Source organism: Leucopleurus acutus (genome assembly GCF_964270905.1).
Source record: "Leucopleurus acutus genome assembly, chromosome: 15".
Taxonomy (NCBI): domain Eukaryota; kingdom Metazoa; phylum Chordata; class Mammalia; order Artiodactyla; family Delphinidae; genus Leucopleurus; species Leucopleurus acutus.
Genome location: NC_139157.1, coordinates 50,465,474 through 50,481,695, shown reverse-complemented (window position 1 = coordinate 50,481,695; position 16,222 = coordinate 50,465,474). Strand labels below are relative to the sequence as shown.

The 16,222-nt window shown below is 46.7% G+C and overlaps 1 protein-coding gene across 3 annotated transcripts in view; it reads left to right on the top strand.

Annotated features, from left to right (window-relative positions):
- Window positions 1-1,101: 1,101 nt before the first annotated feature.
- Window positions 1,102-16,222, top strand: part of FOXO3 (forkhead box O3) — a 118,884-nt gene continuing 103,763 nt past the window's right edge. For 2 of the 3 annotated variants that reach the window (XM_082855987.1, XM_082855983.1), the window contains exons 1-2: window positions 1,102-1,290; window positions 2,387-3,139. In XM_082855987.1, the coding sequence (XP_082712113.1) occupies window positions 2,522-3,139 (618 nt within the window). In that variant the 5' untranslated portion in view covers window positions 1,102-1,290; window positions 2,387-2,521. Of the gene's footprint in view, window positions 1,291-2,148; window positions 2,260-2,386; window positions 3,140-16,222 lie in introns of those variants that run through there. The other variant, XM_082855984.1, reaches the window with a different exon arrangement.

The following is a 16,222-nucleotide window of genomic DNA, read 5'->3' as shown; positions in this document are numbered from 1 at the left end:
GCCGGGTGGGCGGATTCCTGGGTACGCTGGGTTGGACCTTTTTGTGTACAGGGTTGTTGCGGAGTCCGCTTTGGACTCCAAGATATTTCTAGTGACTTGGAAGGATTTGGGGGGTGGGGGCGGGGAAAGATATTTATAAACCAAAGCGGATAGAATTTTGGTGTGCGTGTCGCATGTGTTGCATTCTTAATGCACAAATGAACGACTTTGGGTACTGATCGTAGGATAAGGACTTGTGAAGATATTTTTCTAAACCTAAAGGAGTAGCTTTCTTTTAAAAAGTAAAAAATGCACAATTAGGTGTTTCGCCGTCATTTTAAAATTAGACTCATTATTTCCCATTCACAGTTGTTCAGAATTTGTTCTTGCATTTAGGAATGTGGAATAATCTGCTTTTCTCCCGAGTTACACTTCTCCCCTCGTTTGCCGTGAAATTCACGAAAAGTGAAACACGATTGCGGTCAAGCGTCCTAGGTTAGTGCAAACCTCTTGGTGCCCGATCAAATCTGAGGGCATCGGTTTATCGAAGTCCTGAGGGCACCAACATCTTCGCTTGCCAGTATTTTCACGCCGAGGTAACCCTTGCCATCTACGGTCAGCATCTTATCTCGGGTGTTACCTGGGTGTCGGGTTCTAATGGGGAACCGGACACCAGGGCGGGCGCAGAGCCTGGCGGAGGGACGCGCTAGCTGGGGACCCCCGGTGCCAGGCGCCCTGCTCCGAGTCAGGGAGGCCACGCGACTGCGCTGGTGGAGGGTTTGGGGCTCTGCGGCCCCCCCACCTTCTCCTGGGCCAGCGCCGCGCTTTGTTGTCGTTGAGGCTCGCGGGAGAGAGGAGGAGCCCGGCGGGGACCGCTGCTGGAGCCTGCGGAGTCCGGGCCCCCGGCGCGCGGCCTCACAGCCAAGCCAGCGGTCCGCGGGGCCGGGTCGCGCAGGCGCGCGCGCGCACACACACAGACGCGCGCACACACACGCACACCAGCACACCCGGGCCCGCCGCCCAGCCCTCCCCCTGGGCGGGGACCCGCCCGCCCGCCGTCAGCTTAGGTTGAGGCACCCTGCGTGTGTCTATAACTTTGTGCTGCTGCCGCGGCCGCCCTGCTTGTGGAAGGGAGGAGGAGGAATGTGGAAGGCAGCAGCGCGCAGGCTGACAGGCGGTTCTTCAGGCGGGCTGCGGCGGCGGCTGGAGCGCCTCTTCTTGGCCGAGGTTGCGCGCCCCCTCCTCGCCCTGCCCCGGCCCCGCGCGGGATTGTGAGTCCTCCCCCCTCGTTCCTGAAGAGAAGGAACCCAGGTAGGCGCCGGAGCTGTGCAGCGGGTCGGCCGCCTTCCCGGTGACTCCGGATCTGCTTCTGAGCTGGGCCAGGCGCTTCCCTTTTCCCTCCCCGTGACTCGGTGTGCGCGCCGCTCTTCTCTCCCGCTAGTGTTTTTAAAGGACTTGAGTGAAGGGGGGAAACTGTCAAGATGGCAGCAGCGGGAGCCAGGAGGTGATGAACGGGCTGGTCCGGGTTTTCTGGCGGCCCGGGAGACTTGGTGCTTCCCGACCTGTTGGAAGATTGACGTTCCGACTTGCCCCCTCCTCTCCCTCTTACAGGGAAGGGGGTGGAGTACACGACGCCCGCGGGAAAATAAACCACACAAACCCCCAAAGTGGCCGTTGCTGCTCGGCTCGACCCTTTGCAAATACCCGCTGAGCTGCTTGCCCCCCTTCTTCCCTCTTTCCTTTTTTTCTGGAAGTGACAAGAGCCCGTTTGCTCTCGGACCCACGTTCACCCTCTCAGCCCGCGGGCGAAGAGGGGAGAAGGGAGCTGCTCGCGCCTTCCCCGGGCTTGGGCCCTCCATTAGGAGGGTGGGTGGCAGGGGGGCGCGGAGGCGGCAGGGCCAGGGACTGGGAGAAGAGCCGAAGACGCCACAGACTTTGGCGGCGTCGCCGCGGGAAGCACTTGAGCGGGCTGGAGCGAAACATAAACAAACGCACGCCCGCCCAGACTCGGGCTCTGACCACGGCTGGGCTGCGCCAGCTCGGGCTGCTGCCCGCTTTAAAGGCGCGGCCCGCGCCCCTCCCCCTTCTTCCCCGCCCCTCCCCCTTCTTCCCCGCCCCGCCACCTAGCCCAGGAGAGACCTGCAGCTTCCGCGGCGGCAGCGGGGGGAGTGCGGAGTGGGGAGTGCCCCGTGAGAGCCCGTCCATCCGCTCCAGTCTCCCCAGCGGCCTGGTAGGGGGGCCGCGTCTGCTGCGCCAGGTCCGCGGGACGCACGTCTCCAGGTCTGCCTGCTCCTGGCAGGCGGGCGCGGTGCGATCGGGAAGCGGTGGCCGCGGCGGCGGCGGGCGAGGACTGGGCTGCAGCCCGGGATAACCAACTCTCCTTCTCTCTTCTCTCGTGCTTCCCCAGGCGGCGGCAGTAGCGGCGACGGCGGCGCCCGGGAGCCCGAGTCTTCGCGGCGCCCCCGTCCCTCCCCCGCCGCACCCCGCCCCGGCGCGAGAGGAGAGCGCGAGAGCCCGAGCCGCGGGCGGGCGGGCGGCGAAGATGGCAGAGGCGCCGGCCTCCCCGGCCCCGCTCTCTCCGCTCGAAGTGGAGCTGGACCCGGAGTTCGAGCCCCAAAGCCGGCCGCGCTCCTGTACGTGGCCCCTGCAGAGGCCGGAGCTCCAGGGGAGCCCGGCCAAGCCCTCGGGGGAGGCGGCCGCTGACTCCATGATCCCCGAGGAGGAGGACGATGAAGACGACGAGGACGGCGGCGGTAGGGCCGGCTCGGCCATGGCGATCGGCGGCGGCGCGGGCGGCCCGCTGGGCTCAGGGCTGCTCCTGGAGGACTCGGCTCGGATGCTAGCTCCGGGAGGGCAGGACCCCGGGTCCGGGCCAGCCCCCGCGGCGGGCGCGCTGAGCGGGGGGACGCAGACGCCGCTGCAGCCTCAGCAGACACTGCCACCGCCGCAGCCGGGGGCGGCTGGGGGCTCCGGGCAGCCGAGGAAATGCTCGTCGCGACGGAACGCCTGGGGGAACCTGTCATACGCTGACCTGATCACTCGCGCCATCGAGAGCTCCCCGGACAAACGTCTCACTCTGTCCCAGATCTACGAGTGGATGGTGCGCTGCGTGCCCTACTTCAAGGATAAGGGCGACAGCAACAGCTCTGCCGGCTGGAAGGTGCGTACTCACCTGGGGCGGGCGGCCAGACCCGCCGGGCCTCCAGCGCATTGCGAGATGTGCCTTCGATTCGTCGGAGCGCGCCTGCGGGCGCCGGGGAAAGGGGTTGGCAGGGAGAGCCTCCGCTGTGAGGCTTTGGGGGTTCTGTGTGACCCGGGAGGAGGGGAACCCGGGGATGGCTGCGCAGGCGGCGGGAGGGGGAGAGGAGGCTCCTGGGGAAGCCTCGGGCATGGCCAGGTGAGGAGAGGGCGCGAGGGACGCTGGCGAGGGAAGGACAGACGAACAGGAGTGCATTTGCCGGATTCCTGGGTCATCGCAGAGGAGGTAGGTCCTCGGCCAACTTTGGAGTCGATTTCCCGGTAGTGGGTGCACGCGAGGCCGCTGCGGGTGGAGTGAGGGGACGTGTTTGGGAATCGGTGCCCGGAGGTGAGGTTGGATCTGTGGTTTCCAGTAGGTCGCAGGAGCATGGTGTGTTGTGACTAGCTGGATGAGAACCCTTGTGTCCAAGTTTCGGGGTTGTGGGTGTTAATTAATTCCCACAGGCACATCGATCCCATGACAAAAAGCAGTGGTTGTAAACCTTTTCTTGGCCGGTTCTCTTTCCTTGCCTGTGTTGACACCTTTATTCCTCAGAGATGTCTCAACAGCAAACCTGCCTCGGAGTAGCCTCTGAGATGATTTGGGACCTGGAACGGGCCAGCCCTGCCACCTCGACAGGGACTAGCTGCACCTGCTGCTTCCCCTCTGAGGCCTGGACTCTGACCCTGTCTGAGGCAGGGGGTCCAGGTGTGGAGGACCGGGGCCTGGCGCTTCACCTAAGCCTTTGGGAGGGAGGTTTGCTGGCAGGGCTGGACTGTAATGGCTTCTACCTATTATTATAAGTGAACCCGAAGAGAGGCTCTTTACTGCTCCTTTTCTGCCTCTTGGGGCACTGGACACGTGGTAGGGAGAGAGGTGTGGACAGGCCTATGATGTAATGACTTCCTGCAGTTGGGCATCCAAAGAGATTAACTCCTGTCCCCCTGCGGGGCTGCTGATACCCAGCTGCTTTGCTCTTGCACCTCATGCTCCTGGTACCGTCTGCTAAGATATGAATGTGTACCAGGCAAAAGAGAGCCCTGTGCCTTGTGCAGTTGGAGATACATATCGTTTGTCAGTTGCTTCTATTAACAAGTTAGCTTTTTTTTATTTTATCTTAATTAAAGAGGTAGTTGCTTTCTCCTTCTGTCCTTTCCTTCATTGTCTTTGGGGAGCCCTGTACTTCCTGGGTTCCAGTGGGTGTGTAAAATAAGAATAATTTGACCTTAGGCGGAGAACTGAAACACTGTAGGAGAGTCAGTATATGAAAAAGCTGAAGAATTTAGTGTTATTAACTTTTAATTTGCTTTAAAAAAATCTTGCAAAGTGCCTTTAAAAATTTTTTTTTATAGCTAGTATTGGGAAGGGCTTGTTTAGATACTTTAAAAGCAAAATGCGTGCTTTGATATTATTCCACAGATGTAGCCCATCCTTGAACAAATGCTGATATTATGAATCTTACATTTGATTTAATTTTATTGCTTTGCAAAGGAATATGAGTTGTGTGATATGAGAAACATTTATGAAACAGATGAGAGTTCTGTTTCAAAACAGTGCTAATGTGATACCTTTAAAAATTGAGTTTCCAAGTGGATGGTGAGGGTTAATCTCAAGGTTCAGTGTTAGGAAAGGGTGAATTTATGGGATCTAAGAAGATGGATTTTGGGGGGTGGTGGGATATTTTCCAAATTTCTCACACTTGAAATTTAGTTCTGCATATTTTGAATTTGGCAGAAAATCTGTTAGTTAAAAGTTAGCTTTAAGTTAGTTTAAAAGTTAACATAGGAAGGGTTTTTACCTTTCTTATTATTTTTAAGATTATGAAAGTAATTTAAACTCCACAAATAATGTTTCTTGCATCGTGTTTATAGTTAAAGATAATACCAGTTTATAGTATTTGAATTTTTTATAGTATCTGAATTTAAGATTTATGTGAGGAAGTGGTATTACCAAAAGTAGCCATGAGTTGAGACTGGATTAATTATGTTTTCATGTAGCTTGCAGGATTTGCAGTAGAGATTTTGGGCCTAGTCATAAACTTTGTGGTTTTCTGTCCTATTTTTGGTCTCATGGTTTCTTTTTTCCTTCTCTGTTATCTCATCTTTCTTTAACTAAAATTCTATTAAATATTGTGAATTGAAACTGCCCAGCCCTAATATGTTTAATACAGGGCACATATTCTATGAGTATTTTTACTTGAAAATTTTATACCAATTCTGTTTCTGAGTATCACACAAAAACTAATCCTTGAAGACTATAGGGATATAATTTAGTTGAAGAATTTTTGTAAGATGACCTTTATCAAAAGATGCAGCCATGCAGGAACTTCCAAATCTTTGATGATGGAGAATGCCCTTTGAAACTGGGGCTGCTGGTTTCACATTCCGATTATGACTAATAGCCAAGCTTTTTTGTGCTTGTGGTTTAGTGGGGGGTGGAAGAAGAGGGACAAGGGAGAGGTCAGGAGCTAATTGTGACCCATTTCCATGCATCCGAGTTTCAGGAGTTGATTTCTATCATGATTATTCATTTTGGAAGCATGCATGTGCATTTAAACCACACTACTTTCATTCTGAGTTATGCATGCAGGTTTCTAACTTCTAAAAATGTCTAGAATTCAGGTTAACCTCTCCTAGTCATGTGTGCACATAGGCATAATATGCAGGGTCTAGGCCTTACTTCTTTTGTAGCTTTTTGGGCTATTGTATTATGAAATCTTTTATCCAGAATTATCACTCTTAAGATCGTAGACTGAATTAGAAAAGAGGCCTTAGAGATCAGAATTGAGACCAGTGGCTCAAAATCCTGGTTGCATGTTAGAATTACCTGGGAGCTTTTAAAAAATACCAGTGCCCAGAGAACCTGATTTAACTGGGCTGATGTGTGGGCATTGGTTGGTGGGGTTGTTTTAGTTTTATTTTGAAGTTTCTCAGGTGATTTTAATGTACAGCCAGGATGAGGTTTGTAGATCTCCTTCAACCCCCTTATTTTATAGGTGAAGAACTTGATTCTTCAAGTTAATGACTTTTCTAAGGTCACACACTTAGTTAGTACAGAGGTAGTTAGTAGCCGTGGTTCTAGAGATCTTTTTCACACTGTTTTTCTCTTTAAATTGATCCTTTTTAAAGGTTATTTATTAAATACTGAGTAGTCTTATGTAATTAGAAGTTGTTTTCCTGAAAAGCATATTTGCCTCTCAATCTAAAAAATCTTGGTTATTGTTTCAACATCGGAAGATGGCTGATTATTGATGGAGGCTGAGTGAGTGCACAGTGTTTTTAAAGCTGTCTGGTGCCTATCAGGATGGGTACTTAGGAACTATGAAGTGACAAAGGAGGCAAAAAAGAGAGCATTTTAACAAAAGGAGGAAGCTCTTGGTTAACTGAAGTTTGTCGATGCAAACTGTGCCAGGGAGAAAGGTGATGGCTATCTTGCAGGTTCCCTTACTTCGGGCATGAAAGTAGAAATGAATAATCAGATGTGGTTAAGAGGGGAAAAGGTTATGTTTCCTTTAATTCAGATTCAGCTTACTTGCATGGCACCTGTAATTGAGCTGGTGAGTTGTCTGTTTCCACCTGTCTCAGGCAGACCTCTAGGACTCCAGGGTTTACCTGGTAAGGCCCATTTATTACTGATTCTCCTACACAGGTCCACACATCTGTGGTTCCCGTGGGTCAGGGCACAGTCACGTTAGGCAGCCATGAGTTTCTGTGGTGGTTCCTACAATTTCATAAACGTAAGATACTGTGTGAGGACTTCGGCTGCTGCTGCAGAGGATGGTTCTTCAAGAGACCGAGTCTTCCTTCATGTGAGAATGTGTCCTCTCACCAATACTTCCCAAGGTTGAAAGATGAGGGCTGACCTGCCGCATAAAGCTTGCTCACGTCCTCACTGTTCTAGCTTTTTAGATGAACGCACCCAGTTCCTTTTCAACATACTGTGTTTAAAAAATGTTATTTTAACTGCAACTTTGACATTTAAAAATATTTTTAACAATTTCAAAATGACAGACTCATAATAATTCCATTTTGGCCTCTAATTTTGACCTCAGTCACCTTTTGGAGTAAAGGGCCAGTTACGATCATGCCATGTATGAGGAATCTGTCTTCAGCTTGGCCCCTGTTGCTAAAATGCTGTTTTGTAATTTCCTTTGGCAGTACTGTCTTCGTCAGTGATTCTCAACTAACATACTTCCTCTTTCTACAGCAGCAGTACACCAGGGGGACTGTTTTTCTTCTTTTTCAAAGCTGTGTCATCGACCTGTGAGGTGAAGAAATTGGCCCTTTTAGACTTTGATCGGTGAGCCCCGTGTAGCAGAGAGACTCTTTTAAAAAGAAGCTGTTTGTTTTGATATGTTTATCTCCTTCTTCGAAAATGAAATGAAACTATGCAGACTTATTTTTAGGAGTTTTTAGGAGGGTTCTATTTTAAGAGAATGACACCATAGAAGAACATCTTGTAGTTAAACTTTTTAATACTCGTGATGCTTACTTAAAACCTGCAAGGTACTTTTGTTTGGAAAATTAATGAAGAAGCCTTGTGCCACTAAAAAGTCATTTACTTGGTTTGCAAAAAGTTTAGCAGATACCATTCATCCAAGGATCTTTATAAAAATGCAAAGATAAGACTTTCTAGGCCAGTGCCTTCTGGGGAGGTACCAGATTACCCATTGCTGATCAGATTCCAGATTCCCTGGGCTGGAGAGAATATGGGAATTTGCTTTGTTTTCGTGCTCATTCATCTTGTCTGTGAGGAACAGACTTGCTCCTATTTTTGACTCCTCATTTTTCTCCTCACCATTTCCTGTATCACAAATGGAGGAGCCCTGAAGACCACTTTGGCTTTTTGCTGCTATAGAAGGAGCTGGCGATGACACATATGTAGGTGGGTTAGTATCAGTGGATGATACAGCTGGCGTACAGTAAGTGAGTGAAAGATTGGAAAGAAAAAACCTTTTTACCCGTTTGCATTTCATGCCGTTTGATTCATTCAGCAAGTATGTATCAACGGCATACAGTGTGCAGGGCGTTCTGCCCGGCCCAGGGATGTAGTGGTAGCACAAGGCAGATAAGGTTCCAGTTCATAGGAGTTTGTGTTCTCTTGGGGGAAGACAGAAAATAAACATGCAAATCTGTGCTCTGTAGACTTGTCCCTTCTCTTTGCCTTTTTTCCCCTCTGTACTTCTACTTTCCTTAGTGCTTCGGCTCTCTGCAGAAAAGTTACCAGCAAACAGAAAAGTCGAAGTTGAGATCTGGCTTGGAGCTGGCTTTTAGCTCTCTGCAGATCATCTTCAGCTTGCTTTGGAGGTGCAAGACCGCTGTCATGTGGCTCCTGCAGTTTGGGTCTGTTTGGGAGAAGCTGGGGCCTTCCCAGGCCCACCCGGATTAGAGCATGCCTGTGGCCCTGGACTAATCCGGGGTCCCCAATTCTGTCTCGTGGGGCTGTGGTATAGGACCGGCCTCTCGGAGTGGATGTGGAGCCTTGATGTAGTCGAATCATCTGTATTGCTTCTTGCCTCCAATTCAGAACTAAACGAAGTCTTAAAAATCATATAACTACTTCATTTTGCAAGGGAGGAAACAGGCCAGGAGCATGTGAGGGACTGCCTCAGGGACCCACAGCTAGCAGGGGTGGAGTTAAGAGTGTTTGTGTGAGCTGAACCCAGGGCACTAGCATTCTGTAATATCTGTTACTAACCATTGTGGTTTCACAGCTGTTCTAGTCATCTCCATTTCTGCAAACTCTTACTTCATTTTCTCTCCTCTGCTTCCCCTCCCCCATCCTCTAGGCTGGCTGGCAGGACAGTAGCTGTGTTTCTCTTTTTGCATTCTGCATCAGCACTCTCCGCTCACCTTGCTGGAAAAACCTACTCTCTCAACCCCACCCTACCCTGCCCACCCTCTGACTCCTGTCTGTTCCTTTTGCCATTTTTCTGTGACTCCTGTATATTCTCAACTACAGTGTAAAAGCCTTGAAAGTAAGGAAGGTGTCTAACAGACAGAAGCATTTCTGATGCTGGGATCTGCTCTTGGGATCATTATGCCCTCAGCCCATGAGCCTAGCCTCGTTCTGGGATAGTAACATTGAAAGGGGATGACATGACTCAGGAGTGGGGTGACGTCATGTGTAGAATCTTTTGGATACTTGTAGCTATGAAGGTGGCCCAGACCTCCTAGCGTTGGTGTCGATATGATGTAGTGTAATTATGAAATGATGCTCTGCTATCTAAGGCATTTCTTGTAGTGTTTTATTTCTGCAGTTCTAGCGTAGAGGTCCTTGAAAACTTCATCAGTGCCAGTCACTACCCATCACGGAAACTGAGGGAAACCTGATCTTCGGATGACTTTTCCTTAAGAGAAGGTTGAAATCAAGTCTTCCTTCTGTGTGTGGACCCCGCTTTATGCAGCATCAATATGACTGTCTAGAAAGAGTCACCATGGCATTGTTCAGCCTAAAATGTACATACTTACCCACTACAGGAGCAGAGCTGTGGTGTAAAACTGAGTTGTCCATAATGTTCTGCATTTGGGGGTATAAATCCTAGATGTACTTGAAGTTTTTTATTTATGGATTGGAAAATAGAAGTCACATATGAAGGAAGAAGAGATACCGAGCAGTCGGAGCTGGACCTTTCCAGGGCTAGTCTGCAGCTCTTCAGAAGTAGTTTTCTGAATAGGTGGTTCAGATGGTGATTATCATAGAAGATCCCAATTCTGATCGCATCACTGCCCAGACAGGCTCAGCATCTAACCATTTTATTCTTGACTGAACAACTTTCATTTCTCAGTATTGCAGTTTCCCCAGTTGGAAAAAGAAGTATAATAGCAAGCATCTGTAGAATATTGTGTTGTATCACTCCTTCCTGGTAAAACACAAATGTATAATTAGAGTATGTTTCAAGCTGGGCCTTTTTTTTTTTTCACCCAAGAGTGTGCATTTTCACTTGGACCTTTTTATTTGTGGTTTTAATCTTGAGGCTTTTTCTCTGGAGTGTGTTAGTCCCTACTATGGGATAACATTACAGAGTGAAGTAGGCTAAGTTCTCTGGTGGCCTGTGGTACCTGCACTCTTTTGCTACTTCTATAATTGTCTGTGGTGAAGAAGCCAGGTTATCTTCTGGGGGCTCACTGTGCCTGGATGTCCAGATGCACCCCTGGCCTGCAGTGGAGAGGTGAGCTTAGAGCAAGGAAAGCTGTGGCGTGCTTGTGGGGCAAAGCCAAGGTCGGAGGTGGCCCCTGCCACACGCAGATAAGCGAATGCCTTAGCTTTCCTCTGGAGTGAACCCGTAATAAACCCAACAGATGCCTTTGGCAGTTTTCAGTATGTGTTTTATAATTTCTTATTTATTTCTTTGAAGACTTCTGTGTGTGTATGTGTGGGAGAATCCACATCATATTTTTCCTTGTGTTTGGATGTCTAGTGAAATTAATAACTTGGCTCCTGAAACCATTGAGAATTTTCTTTAAATTTAGAGCCAGCAGAGGGTGTACCCAAGTCTTCAAACTGATCTCAAGGTTTTCTCCCCCCACATAGCTAAAATAATACCTCGGTTAAAAACAACAACAAAAAAGAACTCTAAAGTGCTTCCGTGTAGGCTTATGTCATTGTTAGAAAAGGATAATTTGCAGGAGGGAGTGTTTAAAAACCCAAGGTAACTTTTTTAAAAGGAAACTTTGGTCTTCTAAGACCCATGGTCCAGTTCTCATCCCCAAATAGTTAAATGAAAGCGTTTTTAACTGAAAAATGTCTTCCCCTGGCTTACATCTTTTTGCTGCTCCACTCTTGATAATATATGTGAATGTTCATCTATACCTGCTACCAAACTTCACCGAATGTCAAGTGTCTGGGTCAGTGGATGGTTCTGTGTTTTAGTGCTCTTTTGATTGAGACTTTTGATATTTTCCAAGATTTCATTTTCCTGTGGGTGAGAGAAAGGCAAAAGCTACATTATTCGTAATTCATATTTAGTAGTTATGGATCCACTGGAGATGATAACTTTGACATTTTTATCATCTAAAGTTCTGTAGTTCTGTGAAGCTGTAATTTGTCATATCCCTCCACTTTGCCCCATATTTTGGTGGTGGTGGTTTATTTTCATTTGGCAGCTGTACTGGGTTGAATAATATCTGCCCCCCCCCTCCCCCCCCCAGTTCATGTCCACCTGGAACCTCAGAATGTAACCTTGTTTGGAAATAGCGTCTTTCCGGGGGTAGTTAGTTAAGTTAAGATGAGGTCATATTAGATTAGTGTGGGCCCTACATCCAATGACTTGTATCCTTATGAGGAGAAGAGAGGACATGGTAGATGCAGAGAAGGCTGCACGAAGGCTGAGGCAAAGGTTGGAGCAATGCAGTTACAAGCCAGGGAGCATCAGACTGCTGGGAGATACCGGAAGCTAGGCAGAGGCCAGGAAGGATCCTCGCCTGGAGTCTTCAGAGGGAGCATGGTGCCCATACCTTGATTCTGGACTTCTAACCTCCAGCACTGTGAGAGAATAAGTTTTTGTTGTTTGAAGCTGCTCGCTCTAGGAAACAAACATAGGAGCACAGGGGTGGAAGAGAGGGACAGGAAGGGTTGTAGATAGAAGAGAAGAGTAAAAACGTTTTATTTTATTTTTTTAAATTGAGATGTAACTGACATACAATATTATTAGGGTCAGGTGTACAACATAACGATTTGGTATTTATATGTGTTGCAAAATGATCATCACCGTGAGTCTAGTTAACATTTCTTTTTCTTGTAATGAAAACTTTTAAGATTTACTATCTTAGCAACTTTCAGATATACAAATATTAACTACAGTCACCATGCTGTATATTAAATCCCCAGGACTTACTTATTTTATAACTGGAAATTTGTATCTTTTGACCCCCTTCACATATTTTGCCCACCCCCCCCAAAAAAAAGGTTTTATTGAGATTAAAATTAAAATGTTAATCATTGATAGGCTGCTTTCTGGTAATTTAAATTTCTGCTTTCTTCATCCTGCTTTGAGGCACAGAAGGGAGGCATGAATTCCCCTGATTTCCCAGTGAGAACTGCTACAACTCGTCCCTCCCTCCCTCCCGCTTAGCCTGTACTCTGGGCTCCCTCCCTAACCCTCCCACTCTCCTTACTCAATTTCTACTTTTTGGCCTCTTTCGTGAAGCTGGTGGAATGGCTGTGCTTGTGGAGTATGGACTTGAGGTTTACTCTAAGGCCCTGAGGTCTGGCTGAGCCATTTGGTCTAGGACCGTCAGTCTTTAAGGGCAGGGAGCAGCCTGGGTCCTCAGCGAAAGGAGAGTGAGTTTTGAAGAATTCTCTCTTCCCTGTCCCAGTCAGGCTTGAGAAGATGGAGCCCCATCAGTTTCACTGCCATCCATGGTGGCAGTAAGGCCAATCCAGAATCCCTCTGGAGTCCCCTCAGCTCCTCCTATGCTTGGTTCAAGGCCTTTCAGAGTCTCAACACACTTGAGCCTTAAGGCTCCCGTCCCCTCTGTATACATTTATGTCCACAAAACCCAACAATTCCGGTGGAGCATAGAACATAGAGTGGTTGTCCTCATCCAAGTAGCAGCAGGTATTTTCTAGGTACCTCGTAGGTGTTTGGGCTGAATTATTCAGAAGTATTTAAGAATCAGAATTGCATCTGTTTTTTTCTCATATTTCAAAATGATAATTTTGGGAAAGGGAGCCAGGGTTATAAGTCAACTGGAAGCACAGTTTTGTTTTTACGGTAAAAAGAGGAGTTGACACAAGATATTCTGAAGCCTAGTTATAATAATAATAGTAGTAGTAACTGTGATTTATTGAACACTTACTATGTGCCAATCAGCTAGGTTTTTTACATTGAATATTGATCCTACGTGATAGTCATTTAAATATAAATCCCAATTTAAAGGCAAGAAAATGGTTCAGAGAGGTTTCAGTAAATTGCTTGGGATTCAAACCCAGGTTTCTTTGAACTTTTGCCTTTTCGAGTATGTTCTGCTGCCTCCTGAGTGCGGGTGGGACTTTCGGTAGGGGTGAGACAGCAGTAAAATTAAATAGCTCCCATTTTGTAAGTTGCTACTGTGTGCCACATTCTTTATATATATTACTGTCAATCCCATTATTAATCTTTCAGAATACTGTCTTGAATGTTTATCTTCCGAACTGTGGCTGACTCAGGGTAACTAGCACGTCTCTGTGTTGTTGGGGGAGTGGACGGAGACCCATGATTTAGGCTCCTGCCTCTGATTTTGCATGAGCTAATAATTTTAAGAATCCAGACAGTGCCTGGGCTTTTAGTGGGGGAGTTTGATTTGGGGATTCTCATTTCTGTTTGGACACTGCCTTGTGTAACCATGGTTTACTGTGGGTCAGATAAATAGTGTATTAGTATTGAGACCTAACAGAGTGATACATGGTGTGTGGAAATCCTTTGGGTTGGGCTTTTGTCTCTGAGAAATTTCTGCCTTGGTAGAACAGAATATCTCTGTTTCTGTAGGCTTTGGGTAGGTAGGTGGATGGAGGTAATACCACCAAGAACAACGGATTTCAGGAGAAAAAAAGAAAATATTTATAAGAAGTTTCTGGCGGAAGTGTGGTTGCTGAGTCAGATCTCATAATTAAAGGTATTAAGCATATTTTGTGAGGTGGTCGACCCTTTGCAATGCAGTTGCTAACGGGTTTAAAGGCAGGTACTAAGACAGAAACAGAAAATGCTGCATAATGCAAGTGGCTGGCCAGGTTAAAGCGTTTATCTTATTAAGGAGCTTACTGCTTTTGTCTTCAAGGTAAAATATGTATGAGTAGGACCTAAAATGATGCTTTTAATTGGCCGTAGGAAGGTAGCACCCATGCCCCCTGAGATAAAATATGGCTTGCAGAACACTAATCCCATGTGTGTGTTGGAAAAAATTTTAGAACTCTCAGTTTCACAGTAAAGATAGGTGAGTAGTGTCTGGACAGTGTCCAGAAGATAGACTGAAAACCCGTGATAAACGTGGAGCAGGCAGAATGGCTCTGCCTGATAGCTGAGCACAGCCAGGGTGTGGGGGAGGGTGACGGGGCCAGAGGCAGCTGCGCAGAAGGCGGCCTTGGCCTCTGTGGACTCTTAAAGGCACAACTCTGGGTATAGGCCTGAAGTTGAAGCAGGGCATAAAATTATATCCAGTACAACTTGTTAGATGTCTCCTTGAAAATTGGTACTACATTAAAAAGATCAAGTGGAGAGTTAAGCCATTGATTCGCATAAATCAGATCTTAAAACTGCCTTTTTTCCTAAAGTGTCCTAATAATTAATTTCAAAAATGATCGTTCTTTCATCGTAAATTATCTAGATAATTGCCTTGGTTCCATATTTCACATTAAGCTTGTCTGAGTGATGTTTAAGGCCTCCTGCTCACCTTCCTGTCCTTTCTCTTTTCATTTTTAGTTTACTTGATATTTTTTTAAAAAACTCAGTATAGTTTTTCTTCTAATGCTGTAAGGTTTTCATAAAGTAAAAACACTTTCTCTAGATCTCTCCGTTAGAACTTCTTGTTGGTAAATTCCTTAAAAAAATTCTACTTATGGGGATATATGTATTTCGCTTCGTTATAAAGCAGAAACTAACACACCATTGTAAAGCAATTATACTCCAATAAAGATGTTAAAAAAATTCTACCTAATTTAAAACTCCGTTTTGCTGCATATTTCTTCTAGAATTTTTACCTTATATGATCGCTGTTCTGGGGCTTCGTGGTAGCCTTCATTTCCAAATCAAGGACTTGTTAATCGCACCCTTCATACTTTTTGTTTTTTTCTTCTTTCCCCAGGCGGTAGGATGAGAAGGGACATACCATTATTCACTAGTTATTTGTCAGAATAGTCTCATTAACAGCATCAATTTGCCATTTATGAATATACCTATCATGTAAATGAACAGTGGCCTATAGAGTACACTTTAGGCAAGGTAATTTTTTTTAAAAAGTAAAAAATTGAAACTCTGAGTCCAAGCATTCTCCTGAATTTCTTTAAAAGAACAGTGATCATATATATACACTACTATGTATAAAATAGCTAACTAATGAGAACCTGCTGTATAGCACAGGGAATTGTACTCAATGCTCTGTGGTGACCTAAATGGGAAGGAAATCCAAAAAAGAGGGGATATATGTATACATATAGCTGATTCACTTTGCTGTGCAGCAGAAACCAACACAACATTGTAAAGCAACTATACTCCAATAGAAATTAATTAATTAAAAAAAAAAAGAACAATGATCAGTTACTTGGGGTGCATCATTTGTGTAACCCTGAGAAACCCGGAGTGTGCCTTGGAAATGTTGTGGGCCTGATTCTTTTAAAGTTGTCTTCCAGCTGCCATGGGTGTGAGCATGCTTGCTGTAGCACACTCGGGCTCTTTAGCTCCTGATAGATAGCTTCCTAGGTGAGCTAGTATACTGTTTCTTGAAATTAGTGACCTCGATCAGGCCTTCTATCTACAACCCTGTCCAATACAGATAAGTTTACAGCCTTCTGTTTGAGTAGATGCATGTCCTCTGCTGAACTGAATTATCTAAATCAGTCCTATTTAGTGCCCTTCCTTTCCAAGAAAGATCCTTTTTTTCAGGCCGAGAGTCTAGGTGATCTGGGCCATATGTTAGACTTTACCGCATTCAACCTTCATGTTAGTTGCCAAGGTGAAATTTAGCATCTGATATATTTTGGCCGCGCTGCATGGCTTGCTGGGTCTTAGTTCCCCAACCAGGGATTGAACCCGGGCCCTCGGCAGTGAAAGTGTGGAGTCCTAACCATTGGACTGCCAGGGGAATTCCCTGGCATCCGATTGTAGGCATCTTTTAGTAGGTGTTCCTTGGGAGAAGGGAGAGGTTTATTCTGATAGTCTCATAAACTCAGGGAAAGCTTCAAGTTAATTTGTGGGCAGTCAGTACTGAATTAAGTGAAGTACCATGTGTCAAATTAGGAAAGTTAACTTAAGGTGTTAGTGAAAGCTACCATCTTCCAAATTGATTTTAACAAGTGAATGTTTTTATCAAA